Source organism: Giraffa tippelskirchi, chromosome 4 (assembly GCF_054371585.1).
Source record: "Giraffa tippelskirchi isolate mGirTip1 chromosome 4, T2T-mGirTip1v1.2.pri, whole genome shotgun sequence".
Taxonomy (NCBI): domain Eukaryota; kingdom Metazoa; phylum Chordata; class Mammalia; order Artiodactyla; family Giraffidae; genus Giraffa; species Giraffa tippelskirchi.
The window spans coordinates 1,940,648-1,966,100 of record NC_137278.1 but is presented as its reverse complement, the minus strand read 5'-3'; the positions used below and the strand labels follow the sequence as shown (position 1 = coordinate 1,966,100).

The 25,453-nt window shown below is 65.9% G+C and overlaps 1 protein-coding gene across 11 annotated transcripts in view; it reads left to right on the top strand.

The window, feature by feature from the left end:
- Positions 1-22,629, top strand: part of RXRA (retinoid X receptor alpha) — a 92,110-nt gene extending 69,481 nt beyond the window's left edge. For all 11 annotated transcript variants that reach the window (XM_081483384.1, XM_081483386.1, XM_081483391.1 and 8 more), the window contains 8 exons: positions 1,263-1,413; positions 1,855-2,034; positions 9,072-9,241; positions 12,326-12,455; positions 13,924-14,056; positions 15,841-15,932; positions 17,509-17,614; positions 19,186-22,629. In XM_081483384.1, coding sequence (XP_081339510.1) covers positions 1,263-1,413; positions 1,855-2,034; positions 9,072-9,241; positions 12,326-12,455; positions 13,924-14,056; positions 15,841-15,932; positions 17,509-17,614; positions 19,186-19,333 — 1,110 coding nt within the window. In that variant the 3' untranslated portion in view covers positions 19,334-22,629. The remainder of the gene's footprint in view (positions 1-1,262; positions 1,414-1,854; positions 2,035-9,071; positions 9,242-12,325; positions 12,456-13,923; positions 14,057-15,840; positions 15,933-17,508; positions 17,615-19,185) is intronic.
- Positions 22,630-25,453: the final 2,824 nt, after the last annotated feature.

Here is a 25,453-nt window from a genome sequence, read left to right as displayed (position 1 = left end):
GCGTGTGTGTATAGGGGTGCTGTCTCCTCTCTCTCTCCTTGGGTTGCAGGATCTGAGATTCCTACCATGCTGTGTGTGTGTCTGTGTGTGTGTGTGTCTGTGTCTGTGTGTCTGTGTCTGTGTATCTGTGTGTGTGTGTCTGTGTGTCTGTGTGTGTCTGTGTCTGTGTGTATCTGTGTGTGTGTCTGTCTGTGTGTGTGTCTGTGTCTGTATGTATCTGTGTGTGTCTGTGTGTGTGTCTGTGTCTGTGTGTGTCTGTGTGTGTCTGTCTATGTATCTGTGTGTGTCTGTGTGTGTCTGTGTCTGTATGTATCTGTGTGTGTGCGTCTGTGTATGTGTGTGTGTCTGTGTGTGTGTCTGTGTCTGTCTGTATCTGTATGTGTCTGTGTGTGTCTGTGTGTGTCTGTCTATGTATCTGTGTGTGTCTGTGTGTGTCTGTGTCTGTATGTATCTGTGTGCGTGCGTCTGTGTATGTGTGTGTGTCTGTGTGTGTCTGTGTGTGTGTCTGTGTGTGTGTGTGGTCTGTGTGTGTGTGGTCTGTGTGTGTGTGTGTGTGTCTGTGTGTGTGTGGTCTGTGTGTGTGTGTGTGTGTGGTCTGTGTGTGTGTGGTCTGTGTGTGTGTGTGTGGTCTGTGTGTGTGTGTCTGTGTGTGTGGTCTGTGTGTGTGTCTGTGTGTGTGGTCTGTGTGTATGTGTGTGTGTCTGTGTATGTGTGTGTGTGTCTGTGTGTGTGTGTCTGTGTGTGTGTGGTCTCTGTGTGTGTGTGTGTGTTTGTGTGTGTGTGTGTGTGTATGTGTTGTGGAGGGGTGCTGTCTCCTCCCTGTCCCCTCCCTCCTTGCAGGGGTCAGGCTTCACTGCCCATCTACGGGTTGGGGTCCCCACAGCGCCGGCCACACCAGCGGGTCCCAGAGCTCTGGCTGGCCGCTCAGGGCAGCGCCAGGGAGTGGCAGGCAGTTCTCACTTAGGTGGAGGAGGGGCAGGGGTGTACGCCGGGACCTCGTGGGTCCTCCTTCGAGCCTGGGGTTCCGTGGGAGCTGGGCCCCTGGGGGCAGGACGGCCTCCTCTGGCCTGGGCCGAGCCTACGGGGCGGACATCCTGCCGGGCTCCGCGGGGCTGGGCCTGCCGCGCCACGTGGCCGGGGGTGGGCGAGGCCCCCTCTGAGCCCCCGTGTCTCTCTCCGTGGAGGGGGGCGTGGCAGCGCCTTCCTTGCCCCGCGGCCGCCCTGCGGCGCCTGCCCGGGCCGACCCCACTTTCCCTCCACAGCTCGGCTCGCCCATGAACCCCGTCAGCAGCAGCGAGGACATCAAGCCCCCGCTGGGCCTCAATGGTGTCCTCAAAGTGCCGGCCCACCCCTCAGGGAACATGGCGTCCTTCACCAAGCACATCTGTGCCATCTGTGGGGACCGCTCCTCAGGTGAGCTGCCGAGGGCGGGGCAGGGGGCAGGACCCCCGGGCGGGTGCGGGGGGGCAGGGGCGGGGCGGGGGGCAGGATCCCCGGGAGGAGCGGGGCGGAGGGCAGGACCCCTGGGCGGGGGCAGGGCGCAGGATCCCGGCCCCGCCAGCGAGGGGCCTGCGGAGCTCCGAGCCGCTCACCCTGGACCTTCTAGCACTTCCAAGTCCAGGAGGTGGTGAGGGGGGGTTGGCTCCGGTGGAGACACCGGCAAGGGGGCCGTTGGGCTGTGCCCGGGGCCAAGGGCCTCTCGCACGCCCCCCGAGCCCAGCAGCCCCCGCTGGCAGGCCGGCTGAGCCCTTCCGGGGCGCCAGCCCGGACGTGGAGAGGACGCGGGCCCTGGTGTCCGGGTCCGCGCGCCCCGCGTCCCAGGCTGCGTGGCGCTCACGGCTGCCCCACCCGCAGGCAAGCACTACGGGGTGTACAGCTGCGAGGGCTGCAAGGGCTTCTTCAAGCGGACGGTGCGCAAGGATCTGACCTACACCTGCCGGGACAACAAGGACTGCCTGATTGACAAGCGGCAGCGGAACCGCTGCCAGTACTGCCGCTACCAGAAGTGCCTGGCCATGGGCATGAAGCGCGAAGGTAGGCGGGGCGGGGCGCGGCCCTCCCTGCTCGGAGCTCCTTTGCATACCTCTGATGACGGGGCTCTCGCTCCCTCTGGAGGCCTCCGCTGCTGCTGCTGCTGCGTTGGCAGACATCCCTGGGGGCCGGGGTCTCACTCCCTGACTCCTGTCTGAGCACCAGCTTCGCGCCAGGCTCTGGGGTTACAGGAGGGACACGCTTGGTCCTGCCTGCGGGCGGCTCCCAGCCCCGCTGGGAACAGGCACCGATTAGAACCTCTCTGGATACTGGTGGGCCCTGCCGAGCGCGGGGGGCTGCGGTGGGAGGTGGGGCTCCACCTGGAGCGAGCCCCAGAGAGTGTACAGGCGGAGCGAGCCCCAGAGAGTGTACAGGTGGGTCCTGGGGCCTGCTTGTCACTGCTCAGTAGGCGGTCCAGGAAGCCCGGAGCTGGGGCAGCACTGACTCCAGGCCGGGGTGGGCAGGGAGCTATGGAGACCATCAGGACGACCCCAGCATGCTGGGCGCCTGATCGTCCTGGGCTCTGCTTCCTCCTGCAGACGGGGCGGGGGTGCTTTGCGACCCAGGTCCTCACAGTAGAGAGACTTGGGCTGCCAGCCTCTCGGCCTTGGGACCGGGGCCGGGTTTCGCTGACAGCAGGTGTGTGTCGGGGCGGTGGGGCAGGGAGTATGGAAGGCTGCTCCCCCAGGGTCACTGAAACCTCCCCGCTGTCCTGCCGGCTGGGCGCTGAGCCTGGGGTGGGCTCCTCATGGCCCCTTGCCGTCTGGGGGCCTCGGTTTCCCTGGCCCGGGTTTGGGGGCTGCTGGTTGGGGTCAGGGTCTGGGTGTCGCTCCTGCTCCATGTCTGCCCCACAGGCCGGTGTGTGCACCTCCTCCCCCCATCCTGTGGGGGGCGGGTCGGCTATCTCGTCGCCGGGGACTGCCCTCTTGTGGGGGCTGCAATCCATCTCATTCCTTTATCTCCTGGGCCCCAGTCGTCTTGCTGACAACCCGAGACCTCAGCTGGGCCAGTGGTCCTGCAGGATCTGTGCCTTGAGGCTGACAGGCAGTGATGGAACGGGGAGCTCGACGCTGGCGAGGGGCAGTGTGCCCGTGGACCCGACAGAGGGGCACCTCCTGAGCTCCAGCGTGAGCTGGGAGGCCGGCCCGGACCATGGGTTTGCCCGCCCAGCCTTCCTGATTGGGGCGCATGTTCCACAGAGACATTGGCCCACCCTTCTGTGTGCAGGTGGAGAAGCTGAGGCCCAGAGGGTCCGGGGCTCATCCGTGGTCACATGCTGGGCTGGAACTGGGCCCTGGCTTCCAGTGCAGACCTTATTCCTCAAGGCCAGCAAGAGGGCAGAGGAAGCGTGTGCCTAGTGGGGAGAGGTGTGTGCCCGGCCCCACTTCCTCTGGCTGCCCCATGTAGTCAGGGTGGGCTTCCTGGAGGTGGTGAGTGCAGTGTTGTTGCTGAAGGATGAAAACTTGGGCAGGGGCAAGCAGGTGGTGGGCAGCGGATCAGTCTGCACCTAGGTGTGAGTCCTGGCCAGCTGCGGGAGGTGGGGCCCTGACCTGCAGCATGAGGCCCGAGTCTCCCTTGGACCTCATGGCACAGAGTGAGGTCATTAACTCGCTGAGCTGACCACCCTTGTGTCTGGTACCATACCTGGCACTGGGCACACAGCAGTGAGCTGTGGGCATCTGTCCATTGGAAGTTTTACTGTCACACAGTCAGGCAGGGCCCCCTGGGAGTGGTCAGTGCTGCCTTTGGGGAAGCCCGGGGCCTGTGGGAACCCAGAGGGCATTGGGCTGTGGGCATCGGGCAGCGCTTGCTGGACAGGTGTCCAGCTGACCCCTGAAGAGTGGAGGGGTGTTCAGCAGACCACGTGTCTGGATGGAGGGGACAGCACGTGCAGAGGCGAGACCCCCAGTGGATGTGGCCCCCTGCGGGCCCCAGAGTGACCGGACACAGGTCCCCAGGACCGTCTAGTCCAGTAAACGCTGACTGTCTCCTTAGGGCCTCTCAAACCTGGGGGAGACCCCAGTGGTCGGTTCCCCCAAGGTCTGGGGAGAGTGGAGGCAGCGTCTCCCATCCCAGTGGAGCTGCAGTCTCAGGTCTGGGGTGTCACCGGGTCTGACCTCGCTGCCCTTGCCCACTGGTGGCTGTTAGGGCGCCTGCTGTGCCTGGAGCCTCTTTGGGGACCCTGCCTGGTCACACACACTCACCCACCTGTGGTGCCGTGACTGTCCGTGCACGCCCCAGGTGGAGGGAGCCTTGGGCAGGGAGGGGACCTCGGGGGCAGGGAGGAGGCCTGGGGGTCCGCGCCTGCAGGGCTGTGCGCCCACGCTCTCTGATGCATAAATCTGGAGCTTTGGGCATCGTCCTGAGGCACTGTGGCCCTCGAGGCCTGATTTATGGGCCATTAGATAAATACCTGATTCCATCAGGACCTACCTCCTCTCGCCTCCCGCTGGATTTATAAGTCGCCAGCAGGCAGTAAAAACCCTCCTACACGGCTCTCTCCCGCTCCCAACACCACATTAAAGTCCTCGCCGGCCCGGAGGGCGGCTCTGTGCGCCTGAGAGCCGCGAGGTAGCGGGAGGCAGCTCCGTCCGCCGGTGGGTGCAGCCGTCTGGCTCCCCGCTGTTGCGGGGGCAGGACCACCTTGCCCTCCAGAGGGGTGAGCGGTGGACCCGGCGTGGCCGCGGTGCCGGCCCTGCAGAGGGCTCTGTGGGCCAGCAAGGTGCACGCCAGGCACCTTCCTCTCTGACCCCACCCTGGGGTCTGAGCCCTGCCAGGAAGGCTCCCCGGCGGGGGCAGGGCTTTGGTGGCATGAGTGGGGGCAGTGTGGTGCCCGGCGACGGGGACCCGGCGTGCCACCCCAGCCCTGTCCAGGAGCGTGTAGGCTATAGGCCCCCAGGGCCAGCCCGAGCCCTCCTAGGTGCGGCCCCATGGCAGGCAGCCATGCCGGCCGGCCCTGCATGCCACAACCCACGTGAGAGGCTTCTGGGCGCACCTGCTGGCAGGCGGGGACGCAGGCTGGGGGCTGGCACCTGGGCTGGCTGACCGCAGGGAGGGCTGGCTATCGAGGGACACAGCAGGTGACGGCTTTGTGTCGGATGACGGCGCTCACGCGGCCCATTTGCCCGAGGCCCCGGGTGGGAAGTGCCCGCGGGCCAGGCCTCCCCCGGCTGGGCCGGGCCTGTCCGCTGGGCGTGCGGCCGCACTCGGGGCCTGTCGGCGCTCCCATCTGATGAGGGAGGCCGGCCGGCGTGCAGGGCTTCCCGGTCTGATGGGGGAGACCTGGCCCCCGTCTGGGGTGACAGCACCAGGCTGGAGGGGTCACCCCACTGTCCTGCTTCTCTGCTTCGCCCTTCCTCCTGCAGGAAGGCCTCTCCCTGCTTCCTTCCTGTGCTCCATCTGCTGGCTCTGGGCAATGGGTGTGGAGACGGTGCCTGGTGTGTGTGTGTGTGTGTGCATGTGTGTTTACATCTGTGTGTGAGCCTGTGTGCATGTGTGTGTGTGCATGCATCTCTGTGTGTGTGCCTGTGTGCATATGTGGATGCATGTGTGAGTGTGTGTGCATGTGAGTGTGTGTGTGTGAGTGCTGGCATGTGTGTGTGCAAGCCTGTGTGTTCATGTCTGTGCATCTGTGTGTGAGCTTGTGTGCACGTGTGTGTGTGTGCATCTCTGTGTGTGTGCCTGTGTGCGTGTGTGGATGCATGTGTGAGTGTGTGTGCATCTGTGTGTGTGCATGTGAGTGTGTGTGTGAGCGCTGGCATGCGTGTGTGCAAGCCTGTGTGTTCATGTCTGTGCATCTGTGTGTGAGCTTGTGTGCACGTGTGTGTGTGCATGTGAGTCTGTGTGAGTGCTGGTGTGCATGTGTGGGTGCATGGGTACGAGCCTGTGTGCGTGTGTGAGCACATGTGCACGTGTGTGACTGTGCACGTGACCATTCTCGTGTGCAGACCGAGGGGAAGGAGAGCCGGGTCCTCTGAGCTGGAGGCATCTAACTTGCCCTGTGGCCTCTGGCAGGGACGCCCCCTCCACCCTTGAGAAGGGGCATCCGGGCCAGAGCCGCTGGTGAGATCCTGTCCTGCCTGCCTCTCAGGCCCTGCAGGGGACAGGAGAAGTGCCCAAAGCAAAGGAGGCAGCGGGCCTGGGTTCCCCCACCTGGACGCCCCCTCCCACCTCTCAGCTCCCTGCCCGGCTCCCCAGGAGGCCAGCAGCGCGCACCGTGGCAGAGAGGGCTCCCACTCTGGCCGTCCGCTGACTCTGGGGACCCTGGCTGGGTTGGGGTGTTTAGCACCCCTCCAGGCACTGGCTCAGCTGCTGGGGAGGGTTGGCCCTGGGGTTTTTCCTAGGGATCCTGGCGGGGGGCCCGCCAACTCTACTCTCCTGGCAGCGCCCCGTGCAGCCCCCTACCCCAGCCCCGGGCTGGGAGGAGAGCAAGGCCCTGTCTTGGCCGCCCCTCCTGCCTGAGGCCTCCCTCTGGCTGGACATCAGTCACACACGACCACGTGTAAACAATGGCTAATCTGGTCCAGCATGAATCCCGGGCCCCCTCTCCCCCACCGTCTATAAATAAAACCATAATATTTATAGTGAGAGTACGCACAGAGCTTAATTCTGCACCCCCGCCCCACACCCAGGGCCCCCTGATGGGCACCCCTGCGCCCAGGGCTGTCTCAAGTGCAGGGCACCCCCGTAACTGGGCCACAGCGTGGGGGGCGTGGGGGCGAGAGTTGAGAGCAGACAGAGGACAGTGGATCCTCGGGAGGTGGGTGCCGTCAGTCTCACTGTGGTGGGGGCTGTGCTGGGGCCCGGAGAGGCTTGGGGCTCACCCAGGGCAGAGCAGGTCTGACTCCTGAGCTGCCTGCTCTGCTGAGAGCTCAGCCATGAGGGGTGCTCTGGGCCTCAATTTCCCCACTTGGTAAAACGCGCCTCTCAGCTCTGTCCAGAGCACAGACCTCATGGACCCCACCCCCAGGGTCTCAGGGACACTGCCTGCCAGGGTTGTGAGTTCCCTTCACTTGGCTGTGGTCCAGATGGGCCCGTGTTGCTGCCTCGCGCTGGGTCCACCCTTCTGGCCTGTGACCCAGTCCCTTGCACAGATGGTGACCTGAGGAGGTGCCCGGCCCAGCCCAGCATCCGCTGTGGGGGTGTAGGGGCCAAGCCAGCCAGCTTGAGCTTCCCACCCAGCCACACCAGCTGTCAGACTTTGCAGAAGCACCAGGCTTGCAAAAGCTCTGGCCCGAGGCCTCCTGCCTGGCTCTGTGGCCCAGCTGGTCTGGTCCGCAGCGTCAGCCGGCCCCTGTCCGGAGCCCGGCTGCACGAACGGAAAGTCCCTCGCTTGAGTCAGCATTTGGTCTTGGACAGTGAAGCCCCTGGCAGGGGGCAGCTGTGAGCAGCCGTTTGAGGAGGCAGGAAGGAGGTTGGGCTGGCCCTCAGGACGCCCACGGCCCGGAGAAGGGCACCGACACGTCCCGGCGTCTCCGAACGGTCGTCGGTGGGGCTGGCGTGGTGGAGAGGGGTCGACATGGGCTGTTACGGAGCTGTGTGGGGCTGGGGACCCCAGGGAGCCCCAGAGAGGAGCCCTCACACCCCCAGGCTCGGAGAATGGAGGTTCCCCCGGCCCTTGGGGGTGAGGGGCTGCTAGCAGGCCCTTCTGCACAGTGCGGCAGCCGTGTGCATGCTGAGGCCCTTGGGGAGTGGGCTCGCACAAGCTCCTGCTCTGTGCTGGGGCCTCCAGGGGCCCCGCGAAGCCCTGTGTGAGGTGGGCGCTGAGGGCACTCTGGGGTGTTGAGGGGATGCCTGGACCCGCTCTGGCTCAGCAGGGCAGGACCACAGAGGGTGGGCTCGGGGCGCTTGGCAGGCTGGGGGGGACTGCCCCATCCTGGTGCTGCTGCTGTCACTCAGGGGTGTCTGGGCGTCCGCGGGTCTCCGCCCGATAGGCCTGGGGCTCTGCTGTGAGGGTGCCAGGCTCTGCGGCAGCCCCTCCGGCCTTGGACTAGGCTTCTTCCCGCTGCGGACTCCCCCAGCCACTCTAGTCCAGGGTCCTTGCTGTCCCCAGCAGAGGGGGGCGGTGGGGTCAGCCCAGGATGCTGCAGGAGCCCCTTGGGGCTTTGTGGGGCTCTGGCTCAGCCTCCCCTTGGCCTGTGGGGTAACCTCAGGGAGGTCGAGCCCCTCTTGGGAGAGGGTGGCCTGAGCTACACGGGCTCTGAGATCGAGGGTCTGTGAGCGTCCAGCATGGGGTGCCCGGTCCCCTCGGCCTTCTCCACGTGGGTGTTCTCGGGGCATGTTGAAATAAACCCTTCCCTCTCTTCTGGGCTCCCAGAGACTAGGCTGCCCCCATCTGCCCAGTCCTCCAGCCTCATGCTGGACGCCCCCTCTGCCCACCCTGTCCCCCACCTGCCTGTCCCTGACGTCGCTGCTCATGCCTGGGTTTGTGTCCTCCCCCGGCCCCTCTCCTCCCCGCAGCAGGCGTGGACCTTCAGAGGTCTGCATCCCACCCTCTCCCTCTCCTGGGACCCTTGCACCCTGTCCGGGAGCCTGGCCCGCTCTGATCTCTCACTGACACGAGAGGCCCTTGCAGCAGCATCTCTGCTCTGGCCCTCGGCCTTGGCGCGTGCCCCCTCCCCTGCCTGAATTGCCATTCCTGTCTTTGTGTTCCTTCAACTTTGTTGCCGCTTCTTCCGGGAAGCCTTCCTGGCTTTGCCTGCGTCCATAGCCCATCAAAGCCATTCTCGCTCCACCTCGGGATCCCCGCTGAACCGTTGGCTTCCTGAGAACGGGGCCTCGTCTGCCCTGGCCCTGGGAGGTCCTGATGTGAGCCGTGGTTGAATGAATTAGCGAGAGGCAGCATGCGCTGTTCTCAGAGGGCACAGCCCCCCGGGAGCGGGAGGCCGGGCTTGGGGCAGAGACAGGGCTGCGGTCTGGCTAGCTCCGAGCAGCCTCACTCTCCCTGGCCCTGGCCGGCTGGCGGGCGCACTGCTTGGGCCCCAGGAGCAGCAGCTGCCATGGGAGCTGCGGGCTGACAGGTGCCCCCACCCCCGCCTCAGCTGTGCAGGAGGAGCGTCAGCGGGGCAAGGACCGGGGCGAGAGCGAGGTGGAGTCCACCAGCAGTGCCAACGAGGACATGCCGGTGGAGAAGATCCTGGAGGCCGAGCTGGCCGTTGAGCCCAAGACCGAGACCTACGTGGAGGCGAACGTGGGGCTGAACCCCAGCTCGGTGAGCGCCCCCACCCACATCTGTCTGCCCTGCTCTGGGGACAGGGGCCCTGGGAGCACGCCTGGAGGGGGACCCCGTCACCCCCTCCCCTGCACCTCCATGAGGCTCTGCTGCCAGTCAGGTGGGCGAGTTTTTGGTTGTTGGGCTCAAAGCCCAGGACTTTATGGCTCCCTTCCAGCTTCCTGTTATCTCTGGCCCATCGTGCAGCCAGGCCTGTGGGCAGCATTGGGTCTCAGCATCGTCTGTGTCTCCCGTGTGAGTTCAGGGCTGCTCTGAGGTCCCCCTGGCCTCTGCCCCTCCGTTGTGTCCCTGCCTCTCGGTGGCCCGGACGCCCTGCCCACCCCGCTGCCCCAGCCCCAGGGCCCTTGCTCATGCGGCTTCAGCCTTAGAAAGCGTCCCTTCCTCGGGGAGCCCTTTCCCTCTCGACCCCCTTGTGCCCCGTCACGGGGGCTCGGCGCCCCTGCCGCTGTGCGGGTCACGCCACGGCGAGTACAGGGGTTCGTTCTCCATCCTCGCCGTCGGACCATCCCCCATGCCCAGCTGCGGTCAGAGACAGGACCCTGCCGTGCCCCCGCCCAGTCTCAGGGCGTGGGGGGTCCCGCCGTGTCTGCGGTTTCAGGACACGCTGCTTCCTTGTCCTCTTGCGATGGGGTGCCCCAGGCTGCAGCCTCTCTCAGACCCCCACTCTGGCTGCCCCGCCAGGGGAGGCAGGCCCCCTCCCTCTGCGGATGTTCCCTCTTGTGTGCAGTGACCCCTCCCTCGGTTTGACCCTTGACAGTCCTTCTGCTCTGTGGTCCGACCCCACCCAGCAGCCCCTCTCCAGTCCCACTGAGGGGCGAGGGCGGCTGCGAGGGCTTCACGGCTGAGCAGAAACCCTGAAAGAAAAGTCAGGGATCGACAGCGGTCTGCCAGGTTTTAATTTTGTCCGGTGAGGATATTGTCTGGGAGAAAACAAGTCTGCCCTCTGCGCACTCTGGGAATGCAGAACAGGCGGGCGATTTAGGGGACAGGCCGGTGGGCTGCAGCGGGGGCTCTGTGTGGCTCCTGGCGGATTGGCCTCGGTCCCTGTCTGGGGCTGGCTCTTTGGGCCCCTCCCCCCAGACCAGGGACACCTGTCTGCCCTGGGGGAGCCTCAGGTCCCAGCCTGAGGGCCCCGCGGTCCCCTCCTAGGACAGTGAAGGCCCCTCCCTCTCCAGCACGGGGCCAGAGCTCGTGAAACTGCTGTTGAATGAGGCCTGTTTTGTCTTTTTGTGGGAATCAGGCTCAGAGAAGTTAAGTACCTGCTGGAGGCCACCCTGCAGGATGGAGCAGGGTGGAGTTCGAGCTCCTCCCCCAGGGGAACCCCCTCGCTCTGGGCCTGGTCCCGCACCTCTGGTGCAGGTAAACTTTGTGCTCAGCTCTAGGTATGACCTGGCATCTGCCTCCAAGGCCCTGGCCTACTCCACCGAGCCTGCTCTGGGCCCCTTGGGTGCTCAGAGGGGGCTCCTGCTAGTGACCAGAGAAGGCCCGGCCTCTGGGGCTTCAGCCCGGGACTGGTCTAGCTAGCTCTGCCCGTGGCTGTGGTCATCCAGCGGACGGGATGGGTGTGTGATGCCCGGAGGGTGTCCTGGGCTTGGGCATGGGGTGTCTGGGCACTGCGAGTGCTGGGCTTCTCGCCAGTGCTCCTGGGTGGAGGCGGGAATGCTGTGTAGGCCAGCCCCCTGGGGTGAGGGGCTTCTGTGTGATGGTGATTTTGGGGGAGGGTCTAGGCGCTGGCGCCTGTCCACCCCTTTCCCCTGACTAGCCGTGCACCCTGGAAGCTGCTTCTCCTGCAGCCCCAGGTCCTCTTTCAGCACGCCGGTCCCCGTCCACCCTGCTGGCCTTGGTGCCCATCTGTCACAGGCCTCCCACAAGAGCCCTCAGCAGGCCCTTCATGGGCCGGATTGTTTAGACTGCGCACCGCGGGAGGGCACATGGTTTCTATCAGGGAAGCTTCTCCAGGCCTCCCCACCCCGTCGGGGGATGCCTGGCCCACGTGGTTCCTGGAATGAGGCGCTTCCGCATCTGCTGCCAGGTCCCCACCCCCAAGGTCCGGCGGGTTCTCCATCCGAGCCCCATGGGCCGGAGCCTGGAGCCACTGAGGCTGCCCGGGTTCCCCCCGTTTGTGAGAATGACTGGGGCGTCCCCTTCTGGCTAGGGGCTTCCCAGGTGGCTCAGTGGTAATGAATGCGCTTGCAGTGCAGAAGACACGGGTTCGATCCCTGGGTCAGAAAGATGCCCTGGAGGAGGAAATGGCAACCCACTCCAGTGTTCTCGCCTGGAGAATCCCATGGACAGAGGAGTCTGCCGGGCTGCAGCCCATGGGGTCTCAAGAGTCAGACACGACTGAGTGACTGAGCACACACGTGTACCCCTTCTGACCAGAACTTTCCGGAAGGGCCTCTGATGCACCCTTTGTGCGCCACCTCCAAGTCTGGGGGAAGCACCACCACCAGAGGGGCTGGCACTGCCCATTCCCCCCAAGCCTGTTCTGCAACACGAGATCACCCGGCTTCGGCCCAAGGGCTGCGGTGGGGGCCGAGCGGGTCATAACACGGTGACCTTTCTGTGGCTGTTGGACAAGTGACCGCAAACCGCGTGCCTAGAACAACACAGATTTTACTACCTTACACTTCTCTAGGCCCGAAGTCTGAGATCTGTGTCCCTGGGCCAATCAGGGCAGGGCTGGCCCTCCAGGGGGTCAGCTGCACACCAGCCTCCACCTCTGGAGGCGCCCATGGGCCCCGGCTCCAGCCCTTCTTCCACTTCGGGGCGGCAGCTCTTCCCTCCTTGACCTTGGCCTCCGTCCTCCCTGCAGTCTGACCTACCCACCCACCCCCAGCAGGGGCTCTGTGACTGCCAGGCCCACCCAACACCTTCCAGGGTAACCTCCCCTCACAACCCTTCACTCGGCCGTGTCTGCCGAGTCCTTTGTTTTGGGGTTCGGGGGCTGAGGTCGTGGGGGTCGTGGGGGTGCTGGTCAGCCCCCGCCGCCCGGTCGGGCGTGTAGGGGCCGGGTTGGGGCCCTGTTCTGTGCACAGTGCTCACCACCGTGCGCCTCCCCAGCCCAACGACCCCGTCACCAACATCTGCCAAGCGGCTGACAAGCAGCTCTTCACGCTGGTGGAGTGGGCCAAGCGGATCCCGCACTTCTCCGAGCTGCCCCTGGACGACCAGGTCATCCTGCTGCGGGCAGGTGAGCGGTGGGCCTGGTGGGGGCGGGGGCGGGGCCTTGTGAGGGGGCGGGGCGAGGGGTCGGGGCCCTGCTGCTCCGTCGGGGGTCCTAGAGGCATGGGCACGGGGCACAGGGAGGGGGCTGAGGGGGCGCTGCTGGGGAGAAGGCCTGGGGACACAGGGCTGGGGCAGGGGCCTCAGAGAAGGGCAGTCTTGCCGAGGGCCCGGTTCTGCCGCTTGACGAGGTCTCATCCTCAGCCCCCTGGGCCCTGGTGTTTGGCCAGCGGGCGTCTCTCCACAATGGGCCCAGGGGTGGCGGAGACAGTCCCTGGAAGAGCTTTCACTCTGGGGCACAGACCCCAACCCCAGAGCCGACAGGAAAAGATGCAGACCTGCGGGGTGGGGCGGGGCCCTGGGTCCTGAGCTGAGCAGGCAGCCTCTGTCTCCCGGCTCTCAGTTTTCCTCTGTGTAAAGTGGGGCCGATACTAGCTTCGTGGGGTTGAGTCATGACTGAGCAGGATCACCCCTGTGACACGGTCACGGCCACCAGCCCGGAACCTTTGGGGCAGCGGTGACGGTCACAGACACCGCCGCCAAGTGCTCCGTGGGCTCCGGGCTGGGCTCTGAGACGGTCTCGCTAGTGACGCTCCGGAGGCAGCTCGCACGTCCGGTTTGCAGGAGCGCATGCGCACAGGGTGTTTTCTCTGCCCTCCCCCAGCCCTGCGCCCACGCCGCGTGTGCCAGGGACTCTCGGAGAGAGGGTGGCTGTCCCCCTTTGGCTCCGACACTCCTCGGTTCCATCATTTACTGTTTTGTGGCACCCTCAGAACGTCAGCTCTGGAAGTCTGCGGTGGGGGCCGCCCGAGAGGGTCCAGGGGGCTCCCTCGCGCTCCGTGGCACCCGCGTCTGGCACGTACGGAGAGGGGCTTCCCGGGCACCTGGGTGTGGAGGGCTCGGGGTAAGCAGCTGCAGGAGCTGCTCTGTGCGGGACTCCTCAGGCCCTCTCCTGTGCCAGGCGGCACGCGAAAGGGTCAGTGCTCAGGAACCGCCCTTCTGGGGGGTCATGGGCTCGGGGTTCCACGGAGGCCCTGCCTCGAGAGGGTGCGAGCTGCCTCCGGGGGGCCTGGTGGGGGCCGGGGCGGGGCGGGGCCGAGGGGGCGGCGCCCCGGATCCCTGCAGATGGGACGAGTCCCTGCTCCTGCTCAGTGGGGGGGGCCGAGGGGCGAAGGGCCGGGCCGGGGCGGGGCCCCGGACCCCTGCAGATGGGACGAGTCCCTGCTCCTGCTCAGTAGGGGGGGGCCTAGGGGCGAAGGGGCAGGGCGGGGCCTAGGGGCGGGGCCTGGTGGGGGCCGAGGGGGTGGCGCCCCGGACCCCTGCAGATGGGACGAGTCCCTGCTCCTGCTCAGTGGGGGGGGTCCTAGGGGCGAAGGGCCGGGGCAGGGCGGTCCAGGGCCTGGAGACCACGGTGACCCTGCGCCCTTCCCCCGCAGGCTGGAACGAGCTGCTCATCGCCTCCTTCTCGCACCGCTCCATAGCCGTGAAGGACGGCATCCTCTTGGCCACGGGGCTGCACGTGCATCGCAACAGCGCCCACAGCGCGGGCGTGGGCGCCATCTTCGACAGGTGGGGCCCCGCCGCGGCTGCGCGGCCTCTGCCGTGCACGGAGGCTACACTGCAGAGACAGCAGAAAAGCCCGAGGACTAAGTCCCGGGCGGCTCAGAGGGTAAAGCGTCCGCCTGCAGTGCGGGCGACCTGGGTTCGATCCCTGGGTCCGGAAGATCCCGTGGAGAAGGGAATGGCAACCCACTCCAGTACTCTTGCCTGGAGAACCCCATGGACGGAGGAACCTGGTGGGCTACAGTCCATGGGGTCGCTAAGAGTCGGACACGACTGAGCAACTTCCTAAGATTAAAATTCCCCTGAGCCTGCGTGCGGCCCTGGCCCCAGCGCTGCTCCGGGCCTGTCCCGGCCGGGACGCCGCTCTCTGCTCCCGCCCCTCTCCGCAGGCACCCAGGCAGCCAGTGCTGGGCGGTGGTCAGGCGACTCCGTTCTCAGCCTCTGAAATCACAACCCCTCTGTCTCCGCCAGGGGGGGTTACTGGGATGCCTGTTCCTGTCCCTGGCTGGCTTTGCCTGTGAGCCCAGAGCACCTGGGCCTTCTGGGGGCCGGGGCGTCAGCTCAGCCAGCAAGAGCTGGAGGGGCTGGGGAGAGGCTTGCGGGGGGGTCTCTCGGGTGGGGTCGTGCAGCACCGGGTGAGTGGACCCCGGGGGAGGGGAGGCGATGGGCGGGGTCCTAGGTGAGCCCCTGAGTGAGGTGAAAGTCGCTTAGTCGTGTCCGACTCTGCGACTCCATGAACTATACAGTCCATGGGATTCTCCAGGCCAGAATACTGGAGTGGGTCGCCTTTCCCTTCTCCAGGGATCTTCCTAGCCCAGGGATCGAACCCAGGTCTCCCACACTGCAGGCGGATTCTTTCCCAGCTGAGCCACCAGGGAAGCCCGAGCCCCTGAGTACAAGAGCCTTAAAGTGGGGGGAGGGAGCAGCAGAGACCCCTACTGTACCCCCCAGGGATAAATGCGGGAGTGTGCTGCCACGTGGGACAGCTCAGGAAGAACAGGGGGGCGACTCCTGAGCACTCCACCCCACCCACGTGCCCCAGGCACCGTGGGCAGGCACTGGTTTAGACAGTGTAGGGCGTGTCTTTGCCACAGGACATTCCAGGGCCTTTTACAAACTCGAAGAGGGGGCTGTGGGATGCTGGGTTTATTGCTTATGTACTTACTCGCTCAGTCATGTCTGACTCTTTCCAACTCCATGGACTGTAGCCCGCCAGGCTCCCCTGTCTATGGGATTCTCCAGGCAAGAGTATTGGAGTGGGGTTGCCATTTTCTTCTCCAGGGGTTCGTATTGCTCACAGATGGCTTCTTTAGCAAGCCCGTCCCTCCAAGGGCACGTATAGAAATGCCTCCCCGGCTGTTGCCCCGCTGACAGCTCCGGGGGCCCAGGTGCTCGGAAGGTGCCTTCCCGCAGACGTCAGGAGCGTCAGGGATGTGCATCCGGGCCTTGGCCTGGTCTGCCGCCGGGCGGGGACATGTGCTGGTGGACTTCGCCCCTGATGTCCAGGACCCTGGCTCACCCTGCTGTCACGAGGTCCCCCTCTAGTCTCCAGGTTCCTGGAATAAAATCCCACAATGCTGAGCTCCTGGAGCTGGAAGAGAGGCGTCCCCCCTGCCCCCTCAGGGGAGGGGACCGGCTGGGCGCAGGGGCTGTCCTACCCTGTCTGAATCTCCTTACCCTCACTCAGTTGCCCTCCAGGCCTACACGGAGTCCTTCGGGGGTGTTTCTGGGGGGCCCCGGGAGGGGCACGGTCTGGCTTGGACATTGATGTTTGCCGGCCCCCCCCACAGGGTGCTGACGGAGCTGGTGTCTAAGATGCGGGACATGCAGATGGACAAGACGGAGCTGGGCTGCCTGCGCGCCATCGTCCTCTTCAACCCCGGTACTGCCTGCCGTCCAGGCCCGGCGTCCGCCCCCCGAGGGGCCCAGGCGGCAGGGCGCCCACCGCAGCCCCACAGCCACTGATACAGCGGTGTCGGCCCCCTGCCCCTCCTCTGAACCTGCCTGTCTCTCTCGCGATGGGTTCTGCTGCCAGGGTTTTGCTGCCAGAGTTCTGGAGCCTGGCTCATCTGAGGGTGCTGGGGGGCATGGGGGCGGGGCAGGGGCTCTGAGGGCTTCTCGGGGAAGTGCAGGGCACTGACCCGGAGGTGGGAGGGCGGGGCAGCTCCAGGGCTTGTGAGCCCTGAGTCCTTATTCTCTGTTGGCTCCAGCGCTGAGGGTCAGGCCAGGGTGAAGATGGGGTCCCCTAGTGGGGACAGCCTGTTTCCAGGGGCATTTGTCCACAGGCCTGTGTGTGAGCCCACGACCCTGCCAACACAGCCCTGCCCAGTGGGGTCCCCGCTGAAGTCGAGTGTGGCTTGGCTGCTGGCACTGGTTTGCCTGCTGGGGTCCAGACCTGGGGTTGTCAGGGGCAGAAGGGAGGTGGCCAGGGCTGGCACAGACCCAGGTGTGGGGGGAAGGGCACCCAGCTGCAGAGGAGTCTGCATTTCTCGAGGTGCCCGGGACCCCAGGTCACCATGGCATTGACGCTGGGCATGGTGCCCCTGCTGGGATGTCAGACAGCCAGGTGGGAGTCCCTGGCCTGGGGCTCAGAGGCCACACAATATAGGCCTGTCCCCAGGGCTGCACTGGCTTCAGATGGGCAGCAATGGGGCTCCAGCCTCTGCCCCCTAAGCCATCAGGATGGACCATGCCTATCTGGGGCCGCACTCAGCCTCTGCCCCCTAAGCCATCAGGATGGACCGTGCCTATCTGGGGCCGCACTCAGCCTCTGCCCCCTAAGCCATCTGGATGGACCATGCCTATCTGGGGCCGCACTCAGGGCGGTGAGCCTGAGTCCCAGTGCCCAGAGGGGGCTGCTTTGGGGGTCAGTGGAGAGAGGCTTGTCGGGTGTTGTCTTGCGGGGTGACCTCGGAGACAAAGGAGCAGAGAGGGGCTTAGCTTTGCCCGACTAGGGAGCTCTCACTGCTTCAGGGAGGCCTGTGACCTCTGCCCAGATGACCCAGGGTGGCCCGTGCACCTCGGTCCTCACCCCTGGGCCCTGGAGTTTTGGTGGCCCTGGTCCCAGGCATCTGTCCACAGGCAGAGCCCCTTCCAGACCAGGCTTCTGCTGCCAGGATCCCAGGGCTCAGGGTGGCTTCGGCCCCCACAGCGTGGGTTTTGCTGTTTCAGACAGAGAAGGTTTGGAGCCTACATTTGGCTCAGAGGGGCTGAGACCCAAGGCACCGAGGCCTCTGGAGGTGCCCTGGTTGCCATGGTAACCAGGAGTGGTGGAAGCAGGCCCATCCCACTTTCCTGATGGGGTAGTGGACAGGCGGGAGGTCAAGGGACTGGCCCAAGGTCGAGTGGCCAGCACGCAGCAGGCAGGGCGTGAGCGCGGGGCCGCCTCATCCGGGTGGGGGCTCTGGGTCCCCGCTTCCCAGGGCCGGGCTCTGACCTGTGGCCCCTCTCCCTCGCAGACTCCAAGGGGCTCTCAAACCCAGCTGAGGTGGAGGCGCTTCGCGAGAAGGTCTACGCGTCCCTGGAGGCATACTGCAAACACAAGTACCCCGAGCAGCCAGGAAGGTGAGCCTCGGCCGGAGCCCCTGCCCGACGGGCCTCGGGGCCTGGGGCAGGCCTGCCCCCGCCCTCCAGACACTCCTGTGGGCTGGAAGGCAGCTGCCCTCCTCCACCCAGGGCAGCTGGGGACCTAGGTGCTCTTCCGCACCAGCAGGTACGCGCTCACCGTTCCCTGCAGCCCCCCCGGACAGACAGGCCCAGTGCTGGCACACAGTAGGCATGCGTGGCAGTAGAGCGCGTAAACCAAGGCGGCGCTTTCCTCTGCCGCCAGAGGAAACAGCTCGAGGCAGGGCCCTGGGGTGTTCGCCCTGGCAGGGACAGACTCCAGCACACAGTAGGTGCTTTACAAACATGTTCTGAGCACAGAGCCTGCCCGTCACTCTCCCTGCCGACCATGGGCCCTGGAGGGCTGGACTTGTCTCCCTGCTGGGTCCACTGAGCCGGGCGTGCAGTGGGTTTCTGGGAGAAGGTGGCCGCAGGTTCCTCCCTCCTCTCTTCGACCGGCCTCTGTTTCCGGGAGGGGCTGGGGCCCCGGGGCCCCAGGCCTGGCTCTGTGCTCGCCCGCCCGGCCAGCCGGCACACACACGGTTAAGTGTCCGACCAGCCTCATCTGGTTTAAAGTGAAACTTCCCGGCGGAGGGGTGGCAGGCCCGCCTGTTTTTCCTGGCTCCCCGCCCCGGCCCATCTCGCCAGCTCAGCAGAAAACAGCGCGTTCTCTGGCCCGGCTCCAGCCTCCGAGCTGCGTTTTTGCCTTTGAAACGTGGGTTGTGTTGCAGCCAAGCCCGGGGCTTTCCCCCTGAAATAAGACATTGTTAATAATCAGTGAGGTCCCAGGGTCCCCGGAGGGTCATGTGGAGAAGGCCTGGAAGCACTTGGGGTGGGGACTGGGGTACGGGGTCGGGGTAGGTGTGGACATCGGGGGTGGGTGGCATCGGGCCCTGTCCCCACACGGCAGCTGTCCTTGGCACAGAGCGCAGGAGCCTGGCGTCCCTTCTCCGGGCAGCCCCCCCAAGTCTCCTCTGCCCCTCCACCGTCCAGCGTCCTCCCCAGAAGCTCTGCAGCGGGGCAGGCGCAGCCCGCGGAGCCTCCTCCCCTCCCTGCACCTGCCCTGGCCGATGTCAGGCTGCCCTGCTGCCGCTCTTTCTGGGCAAGGTGGGTGCTGCCACGAGCCCCCTGTGGAGGCTTGTTGGAGCTCAGACCTGCCCCCCAACTCAGGAGTGGCTTCACCCCGAGAGGGGGGCGCCCGGCGGCCAGGGGCTTCGCTGGTGCTCAGATCTGTTGTCAGAGCCCTTCTTCCCGTGTAAAATCCTGCTGTGATTCCTGCTGCCCTTGGAGAAAGCCCGCGTGCCTTTAACTCCCCGACGAAGCCCTGTTCAGCCCGCCCCAGCCTGGCCACTGGCCCTTCATCCCGAGTCTCTGCCCCGGGGCTGTCCTCTTGGGGTCTCCTGCCCCTGGGCCCTGGCCCCCTCTGTGTCCGTCCTCTGCCCGAGAGACCCTTGCCCGGCCAAGGCCCGGCTCCAGCCGCCGGGGCAGCCCCGGGGCCGGGTGGGCGGGCGCTCACGCGGCTCCACCCGCAGGTTCGCCAAGCTGCTGCTGCGCCTGCCCGCCCTGCGCTCCATCGGCCTCAAATGCCTGGAGCATCTCTTCTTCTTCAAGCTCATCGGGGACACGCCCATTGACACCTTCCTCATGGAGATGCTGGAGGCCCCGCACCAGATGACTTAGGCCCGCCGGCCCCGCCCGCCCCGCCCTCTGCCCGCGGACCTGGGGGCGTGGCCCGTCACCCCGAGCCTGCGCTGCCCGCCCGCCCTCCTGGTTTTCCACACGACTCGTCTGGACCAGGCAGCGGGCATCCTGGGGCGGCAGCCGGAGCGGCAGGAGCTGGTGTGAGCCCCGGGAGAACCCGGGCAGGCTCAGGGGGTACACGCCACCGTCCCCGGAGCCGCAGCGGTCAGAGGGCGGCTGGGCTCCGTCACATTCTGTTGCTGGGTTTGGAAATCTCCTGTGCGGGGTCCTGTGTTTGCCAGGATCCCTCTGCCTCCTGTGTTGGCTGGCACCCTGCCCACCCAGCTTCACCCGCGATCGGGGGGAGGGGACAGGCGGAGGGGTGCCAAAGACCCCCACCCGCCTCCCGGGAGGACGGGAGGGGCTCTGGTCCCTCAGAGTGAAGGGTGAGCAACCCCTTTTTCCAAAGATGACTTTCAACCTGCTCCCCAAGCCGGTCAGATTAGGAGCCGACCTCTGTGCTGGGTTGGGGGTCACCTCAGACTGCAGGGACATCCGCGCACCCCATCCCACCTCCGTGCTCCCTGCGTTGTCCTGGTTTCAGCTTCTGGTCCCATGTGGTCCTGTCCAGCCCACCCCCAAACCTTTCCAGCCTGTGCAGAGGGCCGAGGCTGGTCCCCAATCCTGCAGGGCGAGCCCGATCTCTACTGGACTGGAGGGCTGCTGACCTCTCAGAGGCAGAGGTCACCACCCAGGAGGCCCATGGGGATGGGAGGCGAGGAGGGTGGCGTGTCCCTGGAGGGTCCTCGGTCAGCCACGCACGCTGAGGGAGGCCAGCGGCTTCCAGAGCTGGAGGGACCTGTGGGCACTCAGCTGCGGGGAGGGGACAGCTGGCCAGGGCCTGGAGCCCTCTGGACAGAGCGGCCCCTTGGCTGGCTGGCATTTCGAGGCCCCTGGGGTGGGGAGCAGCCGAGCGCCAGCTCCCTTGGGGGGGGGGCTCCCAGAGACAGGCTGTCGTTGTGTCCCCGTCCGCACCCACTCTGGTCTGGGGCCCGCCCGGCCCAGCAGGCCCTGCCTTCTGGGCCGGGTCTCTCAGGGTGAAGGCCTCTTTGCACGGTCACGCTTTCCCTCCGGTCCGTTTTTACGTCTCACAGCCCGGAACCCGGCGTTTGTAGGCTGTGGGGGCCTGAACTGGGTGCACGGGCTCCTGCCGCCGCCGCCAGAGGCCCCTGAGCAGGAATGGGGGTAGGCATGGTGGCTGCTCCTCCCCCGGAGCCTGCCTCGCTGGGGGGCGTGGGGGTGCCCCCGAGGCTGGGTGGGGACAGGCCGGCCTCGGGGAGGAGGGTGCCGTTCTTTGCCCTCCAGGGTCCAGCCCAGGCTGAGCGTGGGGCACCTGGGCCGACCGTGTGGAGGACGCCACAGACACCTCCTTTCTCCAGGGCCCCCCCATTCCCGCCCCTAGGAGACGCGGCAGTCCGCCCTCTGCGGCAGAGGCGGGCCGAGCCGGGGCCTGCCCAGCCCCCGGAAGTCTCGGCCGCCCTTGGGGGCTTGGCTGTGTCAGCAGTGACGCAGGCACCCTGGGGGTCCTCCCCCGGGGCCCCCCCAGCGGTGGGTTTGTAGGGCTGCCCCCGCCCAACACCCAGTGCCTTCTGCAGCTGGACACCCCCTGTCCATGCCCGGCCTGCCCCGCTCCCCAGGACCGCTCTGGAGCCCAGGATGGGGCCCTGCAGGGGCTGGCCTCCGGGGCCGGCTGCCCGATAGCACTGAGGCCCTCAGGCCGCCCCTCCCCCCCTCCCCGGGCCCGCGGCGTCCTGGGGCTCAGCCCCCTCGTCTTCTCCTCGGGCGCTGTCATCGTAACGTCGTTGCTGTGTTTGAAAAGGTGATGGTGGGGAAATGGCACGTTACTCAGTAGATAGAATTTTTCTTTAACCAGACCTTCAGTAGACCAATCTGGTTCAATTAAGGTGATTTTTTGGTAATTATTATTTTGGTGGGACAGTCTTTAATTTTCTAAAGATAGCACTAATGTCAGCTCATTAGCCATCCTGTGCGCATCCCCACTTGCTGGATGCTTCTGGCACGACGCCCTCGCACCCCCCTCTACCAACCGCTGTCAGCATCACCTCCCGCCCGGTCATCAGGCGGGGCTCCCGCGGCCGAGGAATGAAGACGACCGCGTCTCAGGTTCGGAAGGTGTCGGCCAGGCCAGCCTCTGGCTTGTCCCCCACCAGGCGTTTCCTTGGAAGCTGGCCTGCCCGGGGACATCTGTGCAGAGGGCACCCGTGTCAGCCGCTGGCCCTCATCCCCCCGGGGGAGGACGGCCCCCTGCCTGGGCGTCCCAGGACGATTTGGGCTGGCAGACCCGGGGCAAGTGCTGGAGACCACGCCACGCTCCCTCCTCTGCGGAGGCCCTGGTTGGGCCCAGCCGGAACGTCCAGCCGGAGCGTAACAGGCTGATGTTGCTCCCGCCGTGGAATTCAACCCCTGCCCACGCAGGTGTGTGTGGACAACACCCATGCTGTAGAGACCCCGCGTGCACAGACCTGCTCGCCATCCACAGACACACAGACCAGTTACCAGCGTTTTCTGTTTATTTTTAATCAAGATTCCCCCCGACCCCATTTTCCTATAAATTTGCTTGTTGTAAGCAAGTATGTAAGGACCCCTTCTTTGGTGAAATCTGGGTTCGAATGAATACCTTGAGGCAAGGAGACGCATCTATTTTAAGATGCTTTGGAGCAAACAGCTTTAGCCGTTGCCAGTCCTTAGCAATGCCTTAGCCGGGACGCGTAGCTCACAGAGAGGATGACATACACAGAAAAAGAGAAGACGTCTAAAGCATCGGGAAAGGTAGAAAAAAAAATCTATTTTTGTACAAATGTAATTTTATCCCTCATGTGTAACTTGGAGGATGTGCCAGGAGGGGGACTTGTTTTGTTTCTGCTTCTAGAGGTGGAGGCTTTCTGAGTCAACGTCGGGAAGCGAGGTGGATCCGACGGGGCGCGCAGGCCTCGGACGACACTGCTGCGTGGCGATGTTTCCCCTCTGGGCGGGAAGGTGGGCCTGGAACTCGCGAGGGTTTTCCTCCCCTTCCGAGTAACTTCAAGCCTCGCTCGGCGCTCTCCCCGCGGCCAGCTGGCCTTCCTGCGACTGACTGTGAAATTACTTCCCCCCACGGGACTGTTCTCGCAAACACCGCGGCCGCGGGTGCCGGGCAGACGGTGGTGTCAGAATCGTGGAAAAGAAACTCAGAGCAAAACGTGAGAAACAAACAAAACATGAGCGTTTAAAACGCCCCCACTCGGCTTGCCTTTGTTCCGGGGGGGCGTTCCTGTCCGAGGCTGGGAGCCGCCGCCCTGGAGGGGGAGGGCCTGCCGCCTTCACCCCGACCCGAGGGCCGCGGCAGGGGCCCCAGCTGCCCTCCGACGGGGGTGGCGGCCAGTCCGCAGCAGCAAGACCCTGCCCCCCCCGCCCCCCGTCAGGCCCTTCCTCCTCCCGGGTCTGCTCTGCATCTCAGGGCTCTGGGGTGACCCCCTCGGGGCCTGGGCCCCGTCCAGAGGGTCGCCCTCAGCACCCTCGGGGCTGAGCGTGGGCTGAGCGTGGGCCGAGCCCGGCCCTTGCGTCTGCATCAGCCCGGACGGGCGGGAGGTTCGCACGGCCCCAGGATGAGTGATGTCATCCGGCTGCCCCATTAACGAGCAGGTAGTGGCGCCCACCTGCTCCCACTCGTCTCCACGCCGTCTGGGGGCTGGGCAGGGCCCGGCTGTAGCGTGCCCGCGGCACCCGAACCCTCTCCTGCACCTCTGTCCACCTGGGACCCTCCAGGGGGCCCGGGGCGTCTTGAGGCTGGAAGCCCTGAGGCCCAGAGACCTGCCCGGTGGTGCTGGACACGTCGTAACGAGGGCAGAGGTGGCTCCCGGGGGGAGGGCGTGAACCTGATGATGAGGCCTGAGGCCTGAGAGCCAGGCCCCCCCAGTGACTCCCCAGAGGACTCGCTGTACGTGGACGTACAGTACACACGGGGACTTCCGTGTTCACATACATACAAACACGCTCCTGCATGTGTGACACACAGGGCCTCACCAGAACTCAGCTGTCCCGGCCTCGGCTGGCTGCAGGCGGTGCCTACGAGGTTCCGGCTGCCAGGGGTGCTGACGCCCAGCCGCCACGGCCCACTGCCTGCGACAGCCTCCCGGGAGTCAGGCGTGGCTTTGCCTACGAAGCTCAGCCTGGACCTCCTGGAAGGGTGAACGCAGGAGGCAGCCCCCCACGAGCCTCTGCTACCAGCCCACTCTGGTTTTCTGTCATAAAAATTCAAACATAACTACCGTGGGGACCCCTTCCTGGTCTAGGAAGTGTGTCACCCCCAGGGGCCTGGAGATCCAGAGGGTTGCCTTGCCACTGAGGGACCCTGGCCCTGCTTTCCGCATGCCCAGGCCCAGGGGCTCCCTGGCCATTGACCCCGGCCTCAGCAGGCCCTGGCCCAGCTCTGGACATGGTCTCCACGGGCGGACCCTGCAGGGGCGTCTGGCAGGTGTTAAGTGGACCCCGAGGAGAGCTGGCTCTGACAGCTGCAGGGCCTGAGGGGCCGTCGGAGTCTCTGGGGATGACCAGGGCGAGGACGGTCCCTCGTGGGCTCACAGGCCAGGGCAGGGCTGTGGCCGAGAGGACCTCCCCAAGCTAAGGGTCCCCGCACGTTGTCCAGGATGTGGGCCCAAGGGTCCAGGATGTGGGCCCAAGGGGGCACCCCTGGGCTGGAGCGCCGATCCTGGAAGAGCAGCGTGGCGGGGCCAGTGGGCAGGGGCCCGAGCGGAGGAAGAGCCCAGGGCGCGGGGCTCACACCCGAATTCTTGCCGAGCGCCGTGCCCCTGGGGGGCCCCCAGCCACGCGGAGACCCTGGGCCGCCTACGGCCATGCCGGGCAACCTGACTTCTGGCTTCCCTGCTGCCTCCAGTTGCCATGGTGACCCCGGCCCAGGACAGTCCCCCTGGACCACAGATGCTGGGCTTGATAAGTTTATCTGCCTCAGGATCCAGTGGTGACGAGCTGAGGGAGCAGGGCTGGGGAACCTCAGAGGCGAGGGTGAGGCCTTTGGACGGGACTGTGCTGGGCACCCCTGTATGGCAGGTTCCGAGCTGGGTGCCGGAGCCCAGTGACAGGAGAGAGCGGGCCTGCCATCGCTAGGCGAGCGGTGTGGTTGGAGAAAGGGCCTGTGTGGGAAATGGAGGGGGTCCTAGGAAGATGGAGTGAGCCCCCAGAGACACCCAGCAGGGAACGTAGAAGACAGAAGCAGGGGGTCATCACTGGGCCTGAGCGCGGCAGCAGCAAGTGACGAGAACCGAACAGAGGCAGCCAGCGGGGCTGAGGCCTCAGGCAGGAGGGGTCGGAGCATGGAGGGCGTCAGGAAAATGGAACACGCGGCGATTCTCGTCCTCAGCCTCCTAACAGCCACGCGGTCCCCTCTGCCTCCGCGCTTGGGGCTCAGCAGTGCTGAGGCCTGACCCCCAGCTGAGATGGGCTGCTGCCCCAGTGCCCGCCAGCCTGGCTGGGCCCCTCGGCGCGGACTTCCCATCCCTCCTGTCCCTGGGCGGGGGCGATCTCGAGTACTCAGGGAGTCGGACTGGCCTGGCCATTTCACCCAGCCGCCCTCCAGCCTCAGAAGCCATCTGGGAAGGGCTGGGGACCCCAGAGGGGCCGCACCCCCGGGGAGGAGTCCCAAGACGGATGGACGGGAGGGCCCAGAGCAGGAGCCCAGCGCCCTGACCGACCCCCGTTTCGAGGAGCTCGGAGAACAGACGCGTCCGCGCCAGGTGGCCCCCGTGCGAGGCAGCACTGCCCCCTGCTGGACGCGCGGCTCCTTCCCTACCGGCAGGTGCCCGCTCCCGGCCCTGGAATCGCTGGGAGCCTCGGGACTCTGCGATTCAGGCCGCACCCCCGTCCGATTAGGTAGAGGGTCAGGATTGGGGCCACCCCAGCTGGGCAGCAGGGCCTACTGCACACTCAGCCCGGACTGGGAGTGGGCGGGCCCTGTCCCCCTGGACCTCAGTTTCCCCGTCCCCCCAGCGCAGACAGACGCCTCCACCTCCCAGGGCTGTTGTGCCGAGGTGGGCGAGACCTCAG